This window comes from Mustela nivalis (assembly GCF_964662115.1).
Source record: "Mustela nivalis genome assembly, chromosome: 10".
In the NCBI taxonomy this organism is placed as follows: domain Eukaryota; kingdom Metazoa; phylum Chordata; class Mammalia; order Carnivora; family Mustelidae; genus Mustela; species Mustela nivalis.
The window spans coordinates 33,733,796-33,751,542 of record NC_139029.1 but is presented as its reverse complement, the minus strand read 5'-3'; the positions used below and the strand labels follow the sequence as shown (position 1 = coordinate 33,751,542).

Here is a 17,747-nt window from a genome sequence, read left to right as displayed (position 1 = left end):
GACTCCATTTCCCAGGAAAGACTGGGACCAGCAGCGGGATAGCGTTGGCTTGGTGCAATGCATCTTGGGATATGTAGTTCACATGGTCCTTGAGAGCAACAGTTACAGAATCCAAAAGCCTCGGTTTCCCGGCAAGCTTCAGGGTTTGAGTGTTCGTGTCGCTTGCAAAACGTAGTTCGGTAGCCTCTATCGCGGGTTGTCTCCGTGAGAGACGAACTCAGTTTCCCAAGTGGCAGTGCGACTACAAGTCCGAAGTCGCGCTTCCCGGGTCTGTAAGGAGTGTTTGAACCGGGTGGCGCCTGTAGTTGTTGCATGGTTCGGCGCGATGACGCCTGTGTCTTGGATCTGGAGTGGTCTCGACCAAGATTCGGCACTCTCAACTCTCACCTGATATCTGCGTATCAGAGTATTTCGCTTTCCCCCTAGTTTCCCCAAGCGCCGTTCCCTTGACTAGTCCCACTTTTGACCTGATACCTTTAGTATTACATCCCCGATACCCACTCTCTCACGTGTGGCTTTACCGGGCTGTGCTTCGGGTATTCTGAGCTGGGAGAGCAAGGGCACAAGACGCCAGGACGCAGCCTCGCCAAAGGTTATGAGTAGGAGCCTGAGCTGGTCTGAGCACCTCGACACACTTCTCAATGCTACTGATGGAAATGTGGCCAGGATTAAGGTGAGGGGGCGCCTGAGGGCCCCCATTTGGAGTTTTGGGTTTAGGGACACTCAGAGCTTATTGGTCTGTGCATCTGTTTCTTTTGTAGCAGCGGCTGTATCCTCTTGGAGTCTCCACAGCAGGTAAGTGTTGTCCCTTTGCTACCCTCTAGCCTTTTCTCTTTCCAGGTTCTGCCTTTCTCTAGTGCCTGTACCATTCACTATTCCTTCCAGATTCCAACGGGTTTCTTTCCTGAACAGACATCTGTTTTCCCCCCCAAAGATAGGCCTCAAAATTGTCCCTTACTTACTCCCTCAACAGGAGACCTGGCTGGGACCTGGATTTCCCCTCATCACTTGCCTCCGCAGACTGGAGTCCAAACTCGACAGCCTTGGGGTCTAGAGACTCTCTTTGTTCCAGAGAAGCTGAGTTGGGCTGAGGCCCACAGAACAATTTCTCTCCGGGATGAAGTTAGTATTCTGCGATCCCAGCTTCAATCCCAGGCTCAGGTAAAGCAGGGACTTCTAGGTTTTATATGTGGTGTTTGTATGAGATGAGGATATCAGGGATTGGGGAAGTCCTTTACATAGTAGCTCATGTAGTTTTTCTTGCCTGGGTAGGTGACTGAGGCACTAAGGCAGGCTGTGCGGGGGCTGCTGGAAGAGCAGGAGCAGCAGAAGTATCAGATCTGTGCTCTGGAAGGTATCTGGCCAGTTATTTTTTTCATATGGATAGCTCATTATGTATGCACACTGTTTTGTTACACACCTTTGCACTTACTTGTGTCTTGATTTGCAAGTGGAGTGTCTGGGCTCTTGTACAAAGCTCTCAGAAGGGCTGACACTTAACTTGTCCCTCTACAGCTTCACTAAAGTTGCTGCAGGGGGGCCCAGAGCGGAGAGCCCTCCTCCTGGAGCAACGCCTGGAGGGGCTGAGAAGGGAATTACAGGTTCTTCGAAGCCAGGTGCAGGAACAGGCCCAAGCCCAAATACAAACAGGACCACGAAAGTGCAGTGCTTCTAGTGGCCTTCGCCAAGAACTGCAGAATGAGTATGTGATGGGCAAGTTCTCTCCTTCAGGCCTCTAACTCCTGGTAGTGTCCTCTGGGCTTGTTGATTGGCTTTAGGATGACTCTGCTGTCATCTGTGCAGGCGGCAACTCCTGTGGGAGGAGTCAGAGGTTCTTCGGGAGGAGCTGAAGCTTCTGAGGGACCAGCTGAGTGAGTAAAAGATTAAAAGATTGGGGGTAGGTACAAATTCACCTCTTCTCTTTTCTGGAGGGTCTTTTTGCTATCCCAATAAGTGGCCGTAGCTTTGATTGCTTGAGATGCTCAGAAGTCTGGCCAAGTGTTTTGTCTTGCCTCCGTGGTGTGAGTCTAGTCTCCCCAGTCAGCTTGGAAGTTTCCCAGTAGTTACACCAGAATGCTCCGTCTCAGTTTTCAGCACCGGGCTGGGCACAAGGCATGGAGGGGAAGGGAAAGAAGTTGGAGAATAGCTTCCTTACATTTTTCTCTCATCTGAAGGCCAGCACCAGGAGCTGCTGCTGAAACAGATGGCTGAGGGGCAGCAAGCTCAGGCCCACAGCTCAAAGGTAGGGCTAGGATTGGACCTATCTCTTCATATTTCCCTGTGGAGGCCCCTTCCTTTCTTCTCTTTCTATTCTGATCTGTAAGCAGGCCAGGATACTCTTTTCCACCCTTGTCTGTTTCTCTTTTCCTTGTGCTGACTCTATCTCTCTCCAAAACTCTTCTTCCCAAGCCCTCTTCTCCAGGTTGAGAAACTGTCATTGCCCACATGAGAGTTCCATGTGTGCTGCATATGCCAGTGGTGGGGAGGGTTATTATTCCTGGAGAGGGAGAGGTTTGGGCCTACCTGGGTCTGTGGTCTGGCAGATGTTGGAGCAGCTGCAAAGTGGCCAGGAGGGCAAGGGTCATACCCTGGAGGCTGCCAGGACAGAGGCACAGGATGTCCAGCGTGAGCACAACCTCCACAGGTCAGGGGATATGGGTGTTTGTGGAAGTGGAAGGGATTTGTCTCAGAGGCCAGGCATTGGGAACCAATATTTAGTTATTGTAGATTTTTAAAAAGATGTTATTTATTTATTTGGGAGAGAATGAGAGAGAGAGAGAGCATGAGCAGGGGACAGGCAAAAGGAGAGAGAGAATCTCAAGCAGACTGTGCTGAGTGCACAGCCCAGTGTGGAGCTCGATCCCACAACCCCAAGATCATGACCCAAGCTGAAATCAAGAGTCAGATGCTCAATGGATTGAGCCATTCAGGCACTCCTCAACTATCCTAGATTTGACATTGGTTGGTGGGGGTGTATGAGTGTCTGGGTTTCAGCCCATAAAGATAATACTGGGCATTCTTTACTTGATACAGGGTCACTGAGGTATCTTCATATGTTTAGAGGATGAAGAGGGAGGAGACCGGAGTTCTGGCCTCAGGATCGAGGACAGTTCTGTGCTGGGAGGGTCCCCTTGTCCTACAGTCACCATCTCTGCCTATGATTGTTTCTCTTTCCAGGACTTCCGTTCACATCTTCCAATCTAACCTGCCTGTGGCTGCCACCTTCGCCATGTCTCTTTCTTCATCTCGCTCTGAAGTCAGTCTTCCGGACAGTTACAGTAGCTGGGAACATTTAAGGAAGCTAGGTAGAGGTAAGGGCAGGGATCCTAGGTGTGGGTGAATCTGAATCTGAAGGTTCATGGGTGTCTGCTGCCTAATTTTTTGGTACTGGGTAGAATGGAGTCTCTGCCTCTTTTTTTGTGGATCCATCATCCTCTGTTATTACTTATCCCAAGTTAAACCTGTATGTTCCTCCTCATCAGGCGGGCACAGGGCTTAATTCGGTATGTATTATAGTGCTTGCTGATGGTTTGTTTTCTCTTCCTTTTCTCTCTTAGATCTTCAGAGGAGCACACTTTCTAAACTGGAGCCCAGCAGCTTACAGCTCTAGGCCCAGAGCCTTGAGCAGGAGAACCTCTTCTTTAAGGGCCTCACAATGTTCCTGAGTGACCTGTAATGACTTGTATGAGTAGTTTTGCTCACTTTTCCCCTCCAAGGCCCTGTTTCTGGCCCCCTCTACCTCTCCTCTCTTGATCTAGCTAGTATTTGCCCTCCTTACTGGGGCTTGTCACTGCCTGTCCATCCTTGGCCACCAGCTGCAATAAAATGTTTTAACCCTTCCTGATATCTTTTGTGAGTCAGCACCTACATGGGATACTATACCTTTTCTTCCTCCTGCTACTTGACTGCTTCCTGCCATCTCTCTCTGAGATCCAAGTTCATAGATATTTATAGCTATACCTTCTGAGTTCAAACCCTGCGCTCAGTGGAACTTGGAAGGAAATGAGAGCTCCCGTTCTGGTGGGTAGGATGAGGTAGGACAGTGCTCTGGGGCAGTATTGCTGTAGGGATGCAGAGGAGAGCAAGGCATTCAGGTAGGCCCTGGACCTGAGTAGTAGGAGGCTTCCTCTTCTCATCTCCAGCTTCTGCCTCTTAAGGCTTACTTCAGTCCCACCATACCTCCTCAGCTTCAGCAGCCCAACCCAGCTTACATTTCTGTAGCAGTTTCCTGTCTCTTTTCTTCCAGTTTCTGCCTCTAATCCAGTGGCTTTTAGAATTATTTGGCTGTGGGGCACCTGGGTGGCTCAGTGGGTTAAGCCTCTGCCTTCGGCTCAGGTCGTGATCTCAGGGTCCTGGGATCAAGCCCTGAGTCGGACTCTCTGCACAGCGGGGAGCCTGCTTCCTCCTCTCTCTCTGCCTGCCTTTCTGCCTACTTGTGATCTCTCTCTCTGTGTTGAATAAATAAATAAAATGTTAAAAAAGAAAAAAAGAATTATTGGGCTGTGACCTCCACTAAGAAATACAGTTTACATTGTAGTAAATATATACATGTATATCATTTAATAAGTATATACATGTATATTTACCAAATGAAAGAAATTTCATGATTTTTTTTTAAAAAGATTTTATTTATTTGAGAGAGAGAGTGTGTGGGCGAGCACAGAGGGAGAGGGAGAAGAAGACCCCTTGTGGAGCAGGGAGCCTGACTTGGGACTCAACCCCAGGACTCGGAGATCATGACCCAAGCAGAAAGCAGATGCTTAACTGATTGAACCACCCATGTGTGACCAAATTTCATGATATAATACTCATTGAATCACTAGGAGTGATGTACTCTGATATTTCCTATTATATTAAAAAACTAGGCCTTGGGACGCCTGGGTGGCTCAGTTGGTTGAGCGGCTGCCTTCGGCTCAGGTCATGATCCCAGCGTCCTGGGATCGAGTCCCACATCGGGCTCCTTGCTCGTCAGAGAGCCTGCTTCTCCCTCTGCCTCTGCCTGCCACTCTGTCTGCCTGTGCTTGCTCTCGCTTCTCTCTCTATGACAAATAAATAAAATTAAAAAAAAAAAACAAAAAAAAACAAACTAGGCCTTGTGGTTATTGGTTCTAATCCTTCATCACTGGGTTGCTTCCTGGGAAGTATATCTTTCTATGTAGACTAAGGGCAGCTTTACTTTCACCTTACCTGGAGTTTGTATTCTGGACAATGCAGTCTTAAAATTTCCTTAGAAGTAGCAGTATCCCACTAAGATCTCATGAGTTCTCTTCCACTGCTAAATATAGACAAAGGATAATGCCATTTATCCACCCAGTGGATATTTATTGAGCATAATACATACCAGCCCTGGTGTGTATTTGCCCTCAGCTAAGATATGCAGTGGGCTCATAAGGGTCCTAGCTCTTAGCTCCATCTAGCTGGGAAGAGGAAACAATTATCTGAAATAAAAGCATAATAAAAGGCTGAAATGAGTCGGTAGGAGCCACTTCCTCTTATATATATATCCCATATTTAAGGCCTTGGCCTAACTAGCAGACAGGTCACAATGAGTGGACCTTTGATACCTAAGGCATTCCTTGGTTCCTTTTCCTCAGTATTAAGGAGATTGCTGAGGGGCACCTGGGTGGTTTAGGGGGTCAGGCTTCTAACTCTTGATTTCCACTCAGGTCATGATCTCAAGGTCTTGGGATTAAGGGAGGAGTCGGCTTGAGATTTTCTCCCTCCCCCTGCCCAACTCTCTCTCTCAAATAAATACATAAATCTTAAAAGAAGAAAGAGATTGCTGAGAGTGGAATGGTAGAGATCAAACTTGGCTCAAACAGAACTTGTTCAAAAAACTAAATACCATTAAGACTCATCTTCCTTCTCAAGGTACAAGTAATCCCAGTCTTTTACATCTTTCACTGGGCATATGATAATGTCTGGTATGATGGCATTATTCAATTCTGCTTGGTAGAAAGCTGTACTTATTTATCAACTTCGCATCTGGCTTTATGGGAGACAGGTTTGCAAGGGTGCCTGGGCTTCAACAACAGAAAAATTCAATAGCAATGTGGAACAATGGTATTTGAACTGTCACCAGGTGGCAGCACATCTAGCCAGAAGAATGCTAGGGAAAAGTCTTTGGGCCAACGGTCCTGGGCTGGGGTAATTTCTTTTCTCCTTGTGGAGATACTGTGAGGGGCGCCTGGAGATACTGTGAGCTACCAATTAATCTAACTAAAACGGTATCCCGTTAAGGGTACTATGCTCAAGAACCTTTGACAGCTCTCAGAGCATAAAAAAGAAAGGACAAATTAAGCATTTAAGCTCAATTCACATTTAACCTCCATTCTTTTTTTTTTTTTTTTTTTTATTTATTTGACAGAGAGAGAGATCACAAGTAGGCTGAGAGGCAGGCAGAGAGATAGGAAGGCAGAGAGGAAAGGAAGCAGGCTCCCTGCTGAACAGAGAGCCCTATGCGGGGCTCAATCCCAGGACCCCAGGATCATGACCTGAGCTGAAGGCAGAGGCTTAACCCACTGTGCCACCCAGCCACCTCCATTCTTATCTCCTATCACATATCTTTCTTTAAAAAATTTTTTCTTGGGGTGCCTGGGTGGCTCAGTGGGTTAAGCCGCTGCCTTCGGCTCAGGTCGTGATCTCAGGGTCCTGGGATCGAGTCCCACATAGGGCTCTCTGCTCAGCAGGGAGACTGTTTCCTCCTCTCTCTCTCTCTCTGCCTGCCTCTCTGTCTACTTGTGATCTCTCTCTGTCTAATAAATAAATAAATAAATAATCTTTAAAAAAAAAATTTTTTTTTCTTTAAGTGTAGTTGACACACAATGTTACATTAGTTTCAGGTGTACAACAATAGTGATTGGACAAGTTTATACATTATGGTATGTTCACCACAAGTTGTAGCTACCATCTGTCACCACACAACACTAGTATAATATCATTGACTATATTCCTTATGCTGTGCCTTTTATTCTCATGACTTTTTCTTTCTTTCTTTCTTTCTTTTTTTTAAGAATTTATTTGATAGAGAGATCCCAAGTAGGCAGAGAGGCAGGCAGAGAGAGGAGGAAGCAGGTTCCCCTCAGAGCAGAGAGCCTGGTGTGGGGCTCTATCCCAGAACCCTGGGATCCTGACCTGAGCTGAAGGCAGAGGCTTTAACCCACTGAGCCACCCAGGAGCCCCATGACTTTTTCTTCCATAACTGAAAGCTTGTCTCTCCCACTCCCCTTCACTCATTTTGTCCCTGTCCTATCCAGCAACCATCAGTTTGTTTTCTGTAACTTTTTGTAAAGATTTATTTGACAGAGAGATGGCAAGGGAGGGAATGCAAGCAGGGGGAGGGGGAGAGGGAGAAGCAGTCTTCCCGCTGAGCAGGGAGCCCCAGGCAGGGCTGGATCCCGGGACCCTGGAATCATGACTGAGCCGAAGGCAGGTGCTTAATGACTGAGCCGCCCAGATGCCCCAGTTTGTTCTCTATCTTTACGGGTCCAGTTATGCTTTTTGTTTATTCATTCGTTGTTTTTTAGATTCCACATATGAATGAACTCATACACAGGTTTCTTAAACTTTATTGCCAGAGAAATGCACACTACTTATGCTCCTATTCAAATCTGACTCATCTGTCAAGACCCTTCCAGTAGAAGGCAAGTCTAAAGATATCTGAAAGGCTGTCTCTAATCCAAGGGAGTACTGGTTGGTGCAAGAAGGCCCATGCTCCAGTGTTTCTTTGCCTGCTTTAGCATTGGGAGCTCTAGCCCTGTTCCAATCTGCTCAGGCGTGAGATTATGAGGACCTTGAAGTCCAGGTATATGGGAAGCATGAAGAAGGAAATATGTGCATGTTGAACAGTTGAGCAGAATTCTTACTCCCTATGCAGCTCTTTCAAAATCTTCAGTTTTCAAGCCAGCTCAACTGTTATCTCTTCCAAGAAGGTTTCACTGAATAGAATCTCAGTCTTGATTAATAGTTGCCTCAGCATTTTAACCCTACCCATTGCTCTTACCATCTCAGGTAGCTAATAATAGTTGATCATCAGTTTTTCCACTATACTGAGGTTCTGCAGGACTCTGCGTTCATTTTTATCTTTTCTTTATTCAGGTAGTCCTTACTTAACTATACCCTTCACCAACCGAAAATCCGCGACAGTCGAATCCATTTTCTGTTGGTTTTATTAATTACCAATGATTGTTCCCTCTGGTGTTTACTGCTCTCCTCCCAGCGCCGGAGGCTTGGGGACTTGAATTCCCCCAGGTGTATTCCCTCCTCCTTGGTTCCGCCTACCTAAACACACTGCTTCTTCTGTTTTTAACCTCCTTTTCTTTCCTATTGGTTCTCTTCGTCTCCCAGAGTTGGCGCTGAGGGCTGTTGATTGGCTTTCCCGAACGCCTACTGAGGCCACCCTCATACCACGTGGCATTCCTAGTGCTAATTGGGTAATTCCTCTATCTCGTTTATCAAAGATTGACGATTGATTGGCTGCTCGGAGGCTTGAGGAGAGGGGCGTGCTCGCCTTTAGCCCCACCCCAGTCCCCCTGCCTGGCGGGGCAGGCGTTTCAGTCGCGGGCGGCTGCGGAGCTGCTTGGAGATTCAGCTCACTTTTCAGGCTCGCCGGGGCTCATTCTCTTGGCCCCGCCAAACAGACGGGGGGGAACGGTCCCGACTGCGGGGCCATGGCAGTAGCCTCCTCGTCCTTCGCTGCCGCTAGTTCCGCCGAGTCGCCTGCTTCTGCGCGAGAGACCCCCACCACCTCCGCGGGCTAAGAGCCTCAGCCGCCTCGGAGCTGTGAGGACTACTATGCTCCCACTTTGCTGCTGCCTCCGCCTCCCGCCCGCGCAGACACCCCTCTGGCTGCTCAGTCCCGCCTCAGGTAACGCCGAGAGAGCGCATAGGGCACAAACCCCGGGCGCCCTGGCCCGCGCGCCCCGGCTACAGAGCATTGGCACTAGGGTCTCTCAGCACCGACAGGACCTCTTTGCTTCCCAGGATCCTCTGAGGGGCTGGGGATACTCCTCGATCCGTTTTCCTTCCCTTTTCACTTTCTTCAGGGTCCCGGGACAGCTCCCATCCCTACCTCCGCTTCCTCGCCTCAGAGGCCGGGAAAGCTTTAGAAGTTCCTTGGTAGCAGGGACCCGGTCCTTGAGTCCTCTCAGGGACTTTTCTCACTTCAGAGACTCAGGAAGAACTCTTGCTTCAGAGAGCTCCAACTCCGCACTGAGAACCTTCCTCGTCCCTCAGAGATCAGGACTCCCTCACTTTACTTCCCTCAAACATACTTTTTCCTGGGAACTTTCCCTTTTTACGTTGGAAAGTACTCTGCCCGCCCCCCGCCCCAAGACAGTACTGCCTCCCCCTCTTTTCTCTTCTCTTTCATCCTTATTCTCCCCATCCTTCCCTTTCGCTCTTCTTTTTACCCTACACTTGGAAGATTCTGGACTAACCCAGTATTTAGATTTAGCTAAACACGAAACTCATGTTTGTTTGATTTAAAGACCTTTCCGTTTACAACTCTGAGAAAACCTTGCTGAAGAATTTGGACTTTATTCCGTAGGTATGGGGAGCCACCGAAGGTTTTGTAAGCAAGGGGTTGTTGGTATGACTGATTAGCTCTGGTGAGCATGTGAAGGAAGAATTGAAAGTGAAGACAGTGTGGAGGCAGAAAGCCTAGGTAGGCAGGCAACCACTGTGCTAATCCAGGCCAGAGGGGATGAACTGGAATAGTGGGAGGAAAATGAAGAGAATGACATGCACTTCTAGGACGTTTAAATTCCATGAGGTTTCCAGAGTTGGGAGCGGTAGTGGGAGGTTTCTGACTCCGCCGCTGGGCTGCACTGGTAGTGTTAATTGTAACACGGAACATGAAGAAGCATTAAAAAAAAAAAAAAAAGATTTTATTTTTTAATTTAAAATATTTTATTTATTTATTTGACAGAGATTACAAGTAGGCAGAGAGAGAGGGGAAACAGGCTCCCTGCCAAGCAGAGAGCTCAGTGCGGAACTCGATCCCAGAACCCTGACATCATGACCTCAGCCGAAGGCAGAGGCTTAACCTACTGAGCCACCCAGGCGCCCAAGATTTTATTTATTTATTTGACAGAGAGAGAGATCATAAGTAGGCAGAAAGGCAGAGAGAGAGAGAGAAGCAGGCTCCCCGCTGAGCAGGGAGCCCAGGACCCTGGGGTCATGACCTGAGCCAAAGGCAGGGGCTTAACCCACTGAGCCACCCAGGTGCCCCTGAAGAAGCAGTTTGGAGGGAAGGCCATGAATTTTGTTTTGGATATGTTTAATTTGAGGTGCTTTTCAGATATTACTGTGGTTTGCTGGAAATTTGGGTCTGAAAATTGGGAGAGAGGTTGGAACTGAATACATAAATTTGAGGGCACCTGGGTGGCTCAGATGTTTGAGCAACTGCCTCGGGCTCAGGTTATAATCCTGGAGTCTGAGAATCAAGTCCTGCGTCAGGCTCGTTGCTCTGTGGGGAACCTACTTCTTGCTCTCACCCTCTCTGGTCTTGTGCTCTGTCACACCCTCTTTCTAGTAAAATACAATCTTAAAAAAATGAATATGTAAATTTGAGGGTCAAGAGAGAATATAACAGGGATATATTTGAAGACTTAGTATGGGATGGTAATACTGAAAGATGAGACGAAAAGGGTTATGGACCAGAAGGAACATCATTGTTTGAAGGGTAATAGACATGGAGAAAGAGAGGTTGAAGGAATGGGACAAGAATAAGAACAGAATAGTATTATAATAGAGACCAAAGGAAGAAGGGTTTCAAGATGGGAGGGGATGACCGTCACTGTCAGGTGCTGCAAAGCTCAAGTAGAATGACGATTAGAAGGAAACCACTGAATTTGGCAATTAGGAGATCACTTGTTTCCTCTAAAAGACACTTTGACTTGTGCAATGGTGGAAATGCAAGCAATAGATCATGATGGATTGAGGAGCAAATAGGAGGCAGTGAGTAAAATTACTCTTTCAGCAAGTGTGGTTGTGAAAGAGAGCTGATGGTAACATTTTTATTGAGAATATATTCTATGTCAGGTACTGTAAAGATGCTTTATAGATCCCAACAGCCTTGTGGTGTAGGTATCAGTATTCCTCTTTTACAACTGGGAAGACTGCAGGCAAGAACATGAACTTTCCACTATAGCACTTTTTTTTTTTAAGATTTTATTTATTTATTTGACAGACAGAGATCACAAGCAGGCAGACAGGGAGGCAGAGAGAGGGAGAGGAGGAAGCAGGCTCCCCGCAGAGCAGAGAGCCTGACTCTCGGGATTCGATCCCAGGACCCTGAGATCATGACCTGAGCGGAAGGCAGTGGCTCAACCCACTGAGCCACCCAGGCCCCCCCCCCCCCTTTTTTTAAAGTATCAGTGAAACAGTTTTGTAGGTTGAAGGGAAAATTTACCTAGGAAATATCTTGGGTATTTCATTCTTTTATTTTTTAAAATGATTTTATTTATTTATTTATTTATTTATTTATTTATTTGAGAGAGAGAGAGATAGTGAGAGAGAGCATGAGTGGGCTCCAGGGCATTTCATTTTTGATACTAAAAGGTTAGAAGTTAAGAAGGATAATGGTGTGGTAGAAGGAAAAGAAGGTGGGGGGATTTGACAGATGGTCTTACTTTCTTGATGTGATTAGTTACCTTTAGAGAGGTCACTTATTTCTGGAGACTGAGGAGCTACAGTGAGTATTAGGACCATGAAAATCTTCAATGGAAAATGAAAATAGATTAAGAATAAAAAAAATATTGCTGACCACATTGTGGGCCCAGTAAAAGTTAGATATAATATGTTTGTAAGGGGCCCAGTAGCATGGATTTTGCATTATTCCCAGCAGTTTAGGAGTGGGAGTGCAGAAAAGATAAGGTTGGGTTGATCCAGAATTGGAATATATAAGAAGAGAAGATAAGATGGAGAGTAACTTTACAGTGCTAGTGATATTGTGGGAGTTATGGTGGAGTCTGAGAGTCCAAGCTGGGGTTTTAAGAAGGAAATCCTTCAGAGGGCCCAGTATACTTGGAGAATAAGGAGACAACCAGAAATGTGGTTGAGGGGTGCCTGGGTGGCTCAGTTGTTAAAAGTCTGCCTTAGGCTCAGGTCATGATCCCAGGGTCCTGGGATGGAGCCCTGCATCAGATCAGACTCCCTGCTCAGTGGGAAACCTGTCTCTCCTCCTCTGATTCCCACCCCCAACCCACTTGTGTTCCCTCTCTCACTGTGTCTCCCTCTGTCAAATAAATAAATAAATTCTTTCAAAAACAAATGTGGTTGAAGACCAGGTTCTTTAAGAAATACAGAATGGGGGCACCTGGATGGCTCAGTGGGTTGAGCCTCTGCCTTTGGCTTGGGTCATGATCTTGGGGGTCCTGGGATCGAGCCCCACATCGGGCTCTCTGCTTGGTGGGGAGCTTGCTCCCCCCACCCTTCTCTCTGCCTGCCTCTCTGCCTGCTTGTGACCTCTCTGTCAAATAAATAAATAAAAGCTTAAAAAAAAAAAAAAAGAAATACAGAATGGGAGGGGTGCCTTGCTGGCTTAGTCAGAGGAGGAGTGTGCGGCTCTTGAGGTTGTAATTTTGAGCCCCACAATTGGTGTAGAGATTTCTAAAAAATATATAATAATAAAGAAATACAGAATGGGACAGCTGAGAGTTTGTTATTTCAAGATTTGAAAAAAACAGGGTATAGGGGTGCTTGTGTGGCTTAGTCGGTTAAGCGTTTGCTTTTGTCTCAAGTCATGATCCCAGGGTCCTGGGATTGTGCCCAGCATCTAGCTCCCTGCTCAGCAGAGAGCCTGTTCTCCCTTTCCCTCTCCAGCTCCCCCTGCTTGTGCTCTCTCTCTGTCAGATAAATAAAATCTTAAACAAATAAACAAAAAACCTCCAAAAGCTCTAAGATATAACTATTATAATGCTGTTGAAGGGGAATGGAAGTATAGGTTATTGAATTAGTGGGAGGTTGTGGGGGGCTGTGAAGTGTGCTGAATATGTCAATAGTATGGATATCATAATTGTCTAGTATGATAGCAGGAAATGGAAAAGAGGAGATAGTGGGTTCTATAGGTGGGGGCTGCTCAGACCTGAGGGACCCAGGATTGAATTAGAGGTTCTTTATTACTTGTTAGAAAGTAGTACTGGGGGACACCTGGGTGGCTCAGTCGGTTAGGCGCCTGCCTCCAGCTCAGGTCACAATCCCAGAGTGGTGGGATCAAATCTCTCATCAGGTTCCTTGCTCAGCATGGAGCCTGCCGCTTCCCCTGCTTGTGCTCTCTCACGCTCTTGCCCTCTGACAAGTTAAAAAAAAAAAAAAAAAAGAATGTAGTACTAGGTGATACAGATGTTTGTGTGAATTAATGTCAAGTTCCTGTGCCCTGGATCTATGATATCTTACTCTCTCATACAGATATATATTTGGGACGGTCTCAAACAAAAATCTTTTGAGATTTGGTATATGGTAGGCCTATTTAATTCTGTTTAAAAGTGTATATATGTTGAGAGACTAAGCTAAGGACTCTTTACCCCAGAATCCCCAGTAACATTTTATGCTTATGTTAATTTTTTTATTAATGTTTTATTTATTTGTCAGAAAGAGAGAGCACACACACAAGCAGGGGGATGGTGGCAGGCAGAGGGAAAAGCAGGCTCCGTGTTGAGCAAGAAGCCTGCTGTGGGACTCATCCAGGACCCTGAGATCATGACCTGAATCAAAGGGAGAGTCTTTTTTTTTTTTTTTTTTTTTTTTTAAATTTTTTTTAAAGATTTTATTTATTTGTCAGGGATAGAGGGAGAGAGAGCGAGCGAGCATAGGCAACAGAGAGGCAGGCAGAGGCAGAGGGAGAAGCAGGCTCCCCGCCAAGCAAGGAGCCTGATGTGGGACTCGATCCCAGGACACTGGGATCATGACCTGAGCCGAAGGCAGCTGCTTAACCAACTGAGCCACCCAGGCGTCCCACAAAGGGAGAGTCTTAACTGACTGAGCCACCTAGGCATCCCTGTGCTTATGTTAATTGTGAAAGGAAAATTGCATATTTACATGTACTCATTCCTTGGTTTACTTAGAGTAGAAAGCTGACTTAATCTTTTTTCCCTGTGTGGAAGTGTTTATAGATATATTCTTAGTGTTGTACACTTCATTGCTCAGCAAAATGAACACCGCATTGGAATTTGAAATCTATGATAAGGGCCTTTATGAGCATTTCATCTTCTTCCAGTAAATGAAGCCTAATTATTACAATGTATAGTGTGGGTGATGCTGAATGTTTTGGACCAACAATGGGTATTATACTATTTTCAAGTCATCATATGGATGACTTCAGTGTGTCTCATTAGTATTGTTTTTGCTAGTACTCAGAGTGGGTGGTTTTTTCAGTTAGAGGCCTACTTGTGATAATTTAAAAAAATTTTTAATTGGTTTTCTAAAAAAGATTTTTTTTATTTATTTGACAGAGAGAGGGAAAGCGGGAGAGTGCAAACAGGGAGTGGCAGAGGAGAGGGATAAACAGTCTCCCCCATGGAGTGAGGAGACCTACTCGTGGCTCGATCCTAGGACTCTGAGATTATGACCTGAGCCAGAGGCAGACATTTAAATGACTGAGCCAACTAGGCACCCCTCTTTCTTTCTTTCTTTCGTTCTTTCTTTCTTTCTCTCTCTTTCTTTCTTTCTCTCTTTCTTTCTTTCTTTTCAAGTTCTATTTATTTGAGAGACAGAGCATGAGCAGAGGGATGGGCAGAGGGAGAGGGAGAAGCAGACTCCCTGCTCAGTAGGGAGCTTGGGTGGAGCTTGATCCCAGAACCATGGGATCATGACCTGAGCCTAAGGCAGGTGCTTAACCCGCTGAACCACTCAAGTGCCCCAGAAAGTGGGATTTCTAAGTTAAAGTTAAAGGATATATGCATTTATAACTATGAAATTTTGGGGCGCCTGGGTGGCTCAGTGGGTTAAGCCGCTGCCTTCGGCTCAGGTCATGATCTCAGGGTCCTGGGATCGAGTCCCGCATCGGGCTCTCTGCTCAGCAGGGAGCCTGCTTCCCTCTCTCTATTTCTCTCTCTGCCTGCCTCTCCATCTACTTGTGATTTCTCTCTGTCAAATAAATAAAATAAATAAAAAAAAAAAAGAAATTATAACTATGAAATTTTGCCAAATTGCTTTCCTTGGAGGATGTTTTAATATACATTGCCTGTAACTCACCATCATTAACTCTATCTTAGATTATACTTAAAAGGTGCTATGTGCCAGGTACTATTCAGACTGCTTTACATATATTTTTATACATATATATTTAAGCTTACTAATATTCCTTTGAGATAGGTACTATTATTATCTTTATTTTTTAGGTTAATAAATTCAGGAAGAGAATTTAAGAGACTTGCCCAAATCATATAGGTACTGTGGTAGAAATTGAAACTAAGCACTCTGGCTTTAGGATCAGCACTGTTAGAATTACACTTTGCTGTTATTGAAGTTGAATTTTTGCCAGTCTGATAGAGAAAAATGGTACCTCAGAGTGGTTTTAAGTTTTAAAAAATTATGTTAAAGTTTGGCATCTTTTTATGTGGAGTTATTCATATTTCATTTTCTGTAAACTACCTGTTTAAATTTTTATTTAAATGTTGTCATAGGTCTCTTTTCTGTTGATTTCTATGTCTTTATATATTATATGTGTGTACATACATACATATATACTTAATATAGTTCATGTATATATGATAGATTTTTTTTCTGTGGTATGTATTATAAATATTTTCCCATTTTGATATTTGTCTTCTGACTTCTTTTATTTTATATCCATGAAAAACTTTTAGGTGTATTTTTATTTTTATTTTTTTTAAAGATTATTTATTTATTTATTTGACAGAGAGAAATCACAAGTAGATGGAGAGGCAGGCAGAGAGAGAGGGAAGCAGGCTCCCTGCTGAGCAGAGAGCTTGATGCGGGACTCGATCCCAGGACCCTGAGATCATGACCTGAGCAGAAGGCAGCGGCTTAACCCACTGAGCCACCCAGGCGCCCCTTAGGTGTATTTTTATGCAAACAGATTTTTCTTTTTTATGTAGACAAATTTCTTTTTTTTTTTAATGTAGACAAATTTCTTAATCTTTTCTTTTATGGCTTTTGGATTTTGAGTCATAGTTAGAAAGGCCTTCTCCATTTTAATCCTCCACTTTTTATCTATCCAGTGGGAACAAGAAAACAATTATTTTGAAGGTCAAAATATTTTGTGAACTATAAACTGTAAATCATTCTATAGATGAAATATGGTGTTATTTAGTAATTTGTCTTCTGGATAAATTGTGTAGAGGCTGTCATCTCCTCTTTCTTAAGTGGAATACAGTGACATAATTTTCTTTCTGCAGTGTGGAAAACTGGTGGTATTGATATTGTGGTCAGTGTTTTCCTTGGACAATTTGCCTGGGATCTTTTTCAAAAGTAGGCACTGTGGAAATCCTGAAGTATTTTTGCATACTTTAGTTTTATTCTTTGTATTAGAATTCTTTTTTAACTTTAAAAATTTTTTTTAATTTTTTTATTTTTTTGAGATTTTATTTATTTGACAGAGAGAAACACAGCCAGAGAGGGAACACAGTAGAGGGAATGGGGGAAGGAGAAGCAGGCCTCCCGCTGTGCAGGGAGCCCAATGTGGGGCTCAAACCGGGACCTGAGCTGAAGACAGACACTTAACGACTGAGCCACCCAGGCACCCCACTTTTTAAAATTTTTTTTTAAAATTTTGTTTACTGGGGTGCCTGGGTGGCTCAGTGGATTAAAGCCTCTGCCTTCAGCTCAGGTCATGATCCCAGGGTCCTGGGATCAAGCCCCGAATTGGGCTCTCTGCTCGGCGGGGAGCCTGCTTTCCTTCCTTTATCTCTGCCTGCTTCTCTACCGACTTGTGATCTCTGTCTGTCAAATAAATAAATAAAAATTTTTAAAGAAAAATTTTTATTTATTTATTTGACAGAGAGCGACACAGGAGAGAGGGAATACAAGCAGGGGGAGTGGGAAAGGGAGAAGCAGCCTTCCCGCCAACCAGGAAGCCTGATGCGGTCTTGATTCCAGGACTCTGGGTTCATGACCTGAACTGAAGACAGATACTTAACCAATGAGCCACCCAGACTCCCCTAGAATTCTTTTTTTTTTTTTTTTTTAAGATTTTATTTATTTATTTGACAGACAGAGATCACAAGTGGGCAGAGAGGCAGGCAGAGAGAGAGAGGAAGGGAAGCAGGCTCCCTGCTGAGCAGAGAGCCCAATGCGGGGCTCAATCCTAGAACCCTGAGATCATGACCCGAGCCGAAGGCAGAGGTTTTAACCCATTGAGCCATGCAGGCGCCCCTTTTCTTTCTTTTTTTTTTTTTTTAATTTAATTTTATTTTGTAAACTTTAAAAAAAGATTTTGTTTATTAGAGAGAGAGAGAGAGGAAACACAAGTTGGGGGCGGGACCGAAGGAGAGGGAGAAGCAGACTCTCCACTGAGTAGGGAGCCTGATGTGGAGCTCAGTCCAGGACTCCTGGATCATGACCTGAGCCCAAGGCAGTTGCTCAACTAACTGAGCCATTCAGGTCCCCCTATACTAGGATTCTATAATTAGAATCTGATTAAAAGTTCTCAAAAATTGTTTTGCTTTCACATTAGCTATAATTTGCAAATTTATACATTATTTACCATGGGTGTTTTATTTCTGCTGACTGGTAGGAATTTGTATGTTGGGAGAATACCTCACGTGTGTGTGTGTGTGTGTGTG

General features: G+C 45.0%; 2 protein-coding genes across 2 annotated transcripts in view; both read left to right on the top strand.

Annotated features, from left to right (window-relative positions):
• Positions 1–54: 54 nt before the first annotated feature.
• CCDC163 (CCDC163 homolog) lies at positions 55–3,839 on the top strand. The gene is made up of 10 exons (XM_082687331.1): positions 55–673; positions 762–795; positions 974–1,161; positions 1,273–1,354; positions 1,516–1,702; positions 1,804–1,871; positions 2,175–2,242; positions 2,544–2,644; positions 3,178–3,311; positions 3,558–3,839. Exons 1-10 carry the CDS (start codon positions 596–598, stop codon positions 3,608–3,610), a joined length of 993 nt encoding a protein of 330 aa, XP_082543457.1. The 5' UTR covers positions 55–595; the 3' UTR covers positions 3,611–3,839.
• Positions 3,840–8,490: 4,651 nt separating this feature from the next.
• The window catches only part of TESK2 (testis associated actin remodelling kinase 2), a 133,105-nt gene continuing 123,848 nt past the window's right edge, over positions 8,491–17,747 (top strand). Inside the window, exon 1 of the mRNA XM_082687278.1 lies at positions 8,491–8,866. The gene's annotated coding sequence lies outside the window, so the exon portion shown is untranslated. The remainder of the gene's footprint in view (positions 8,867–17,747) is intronic.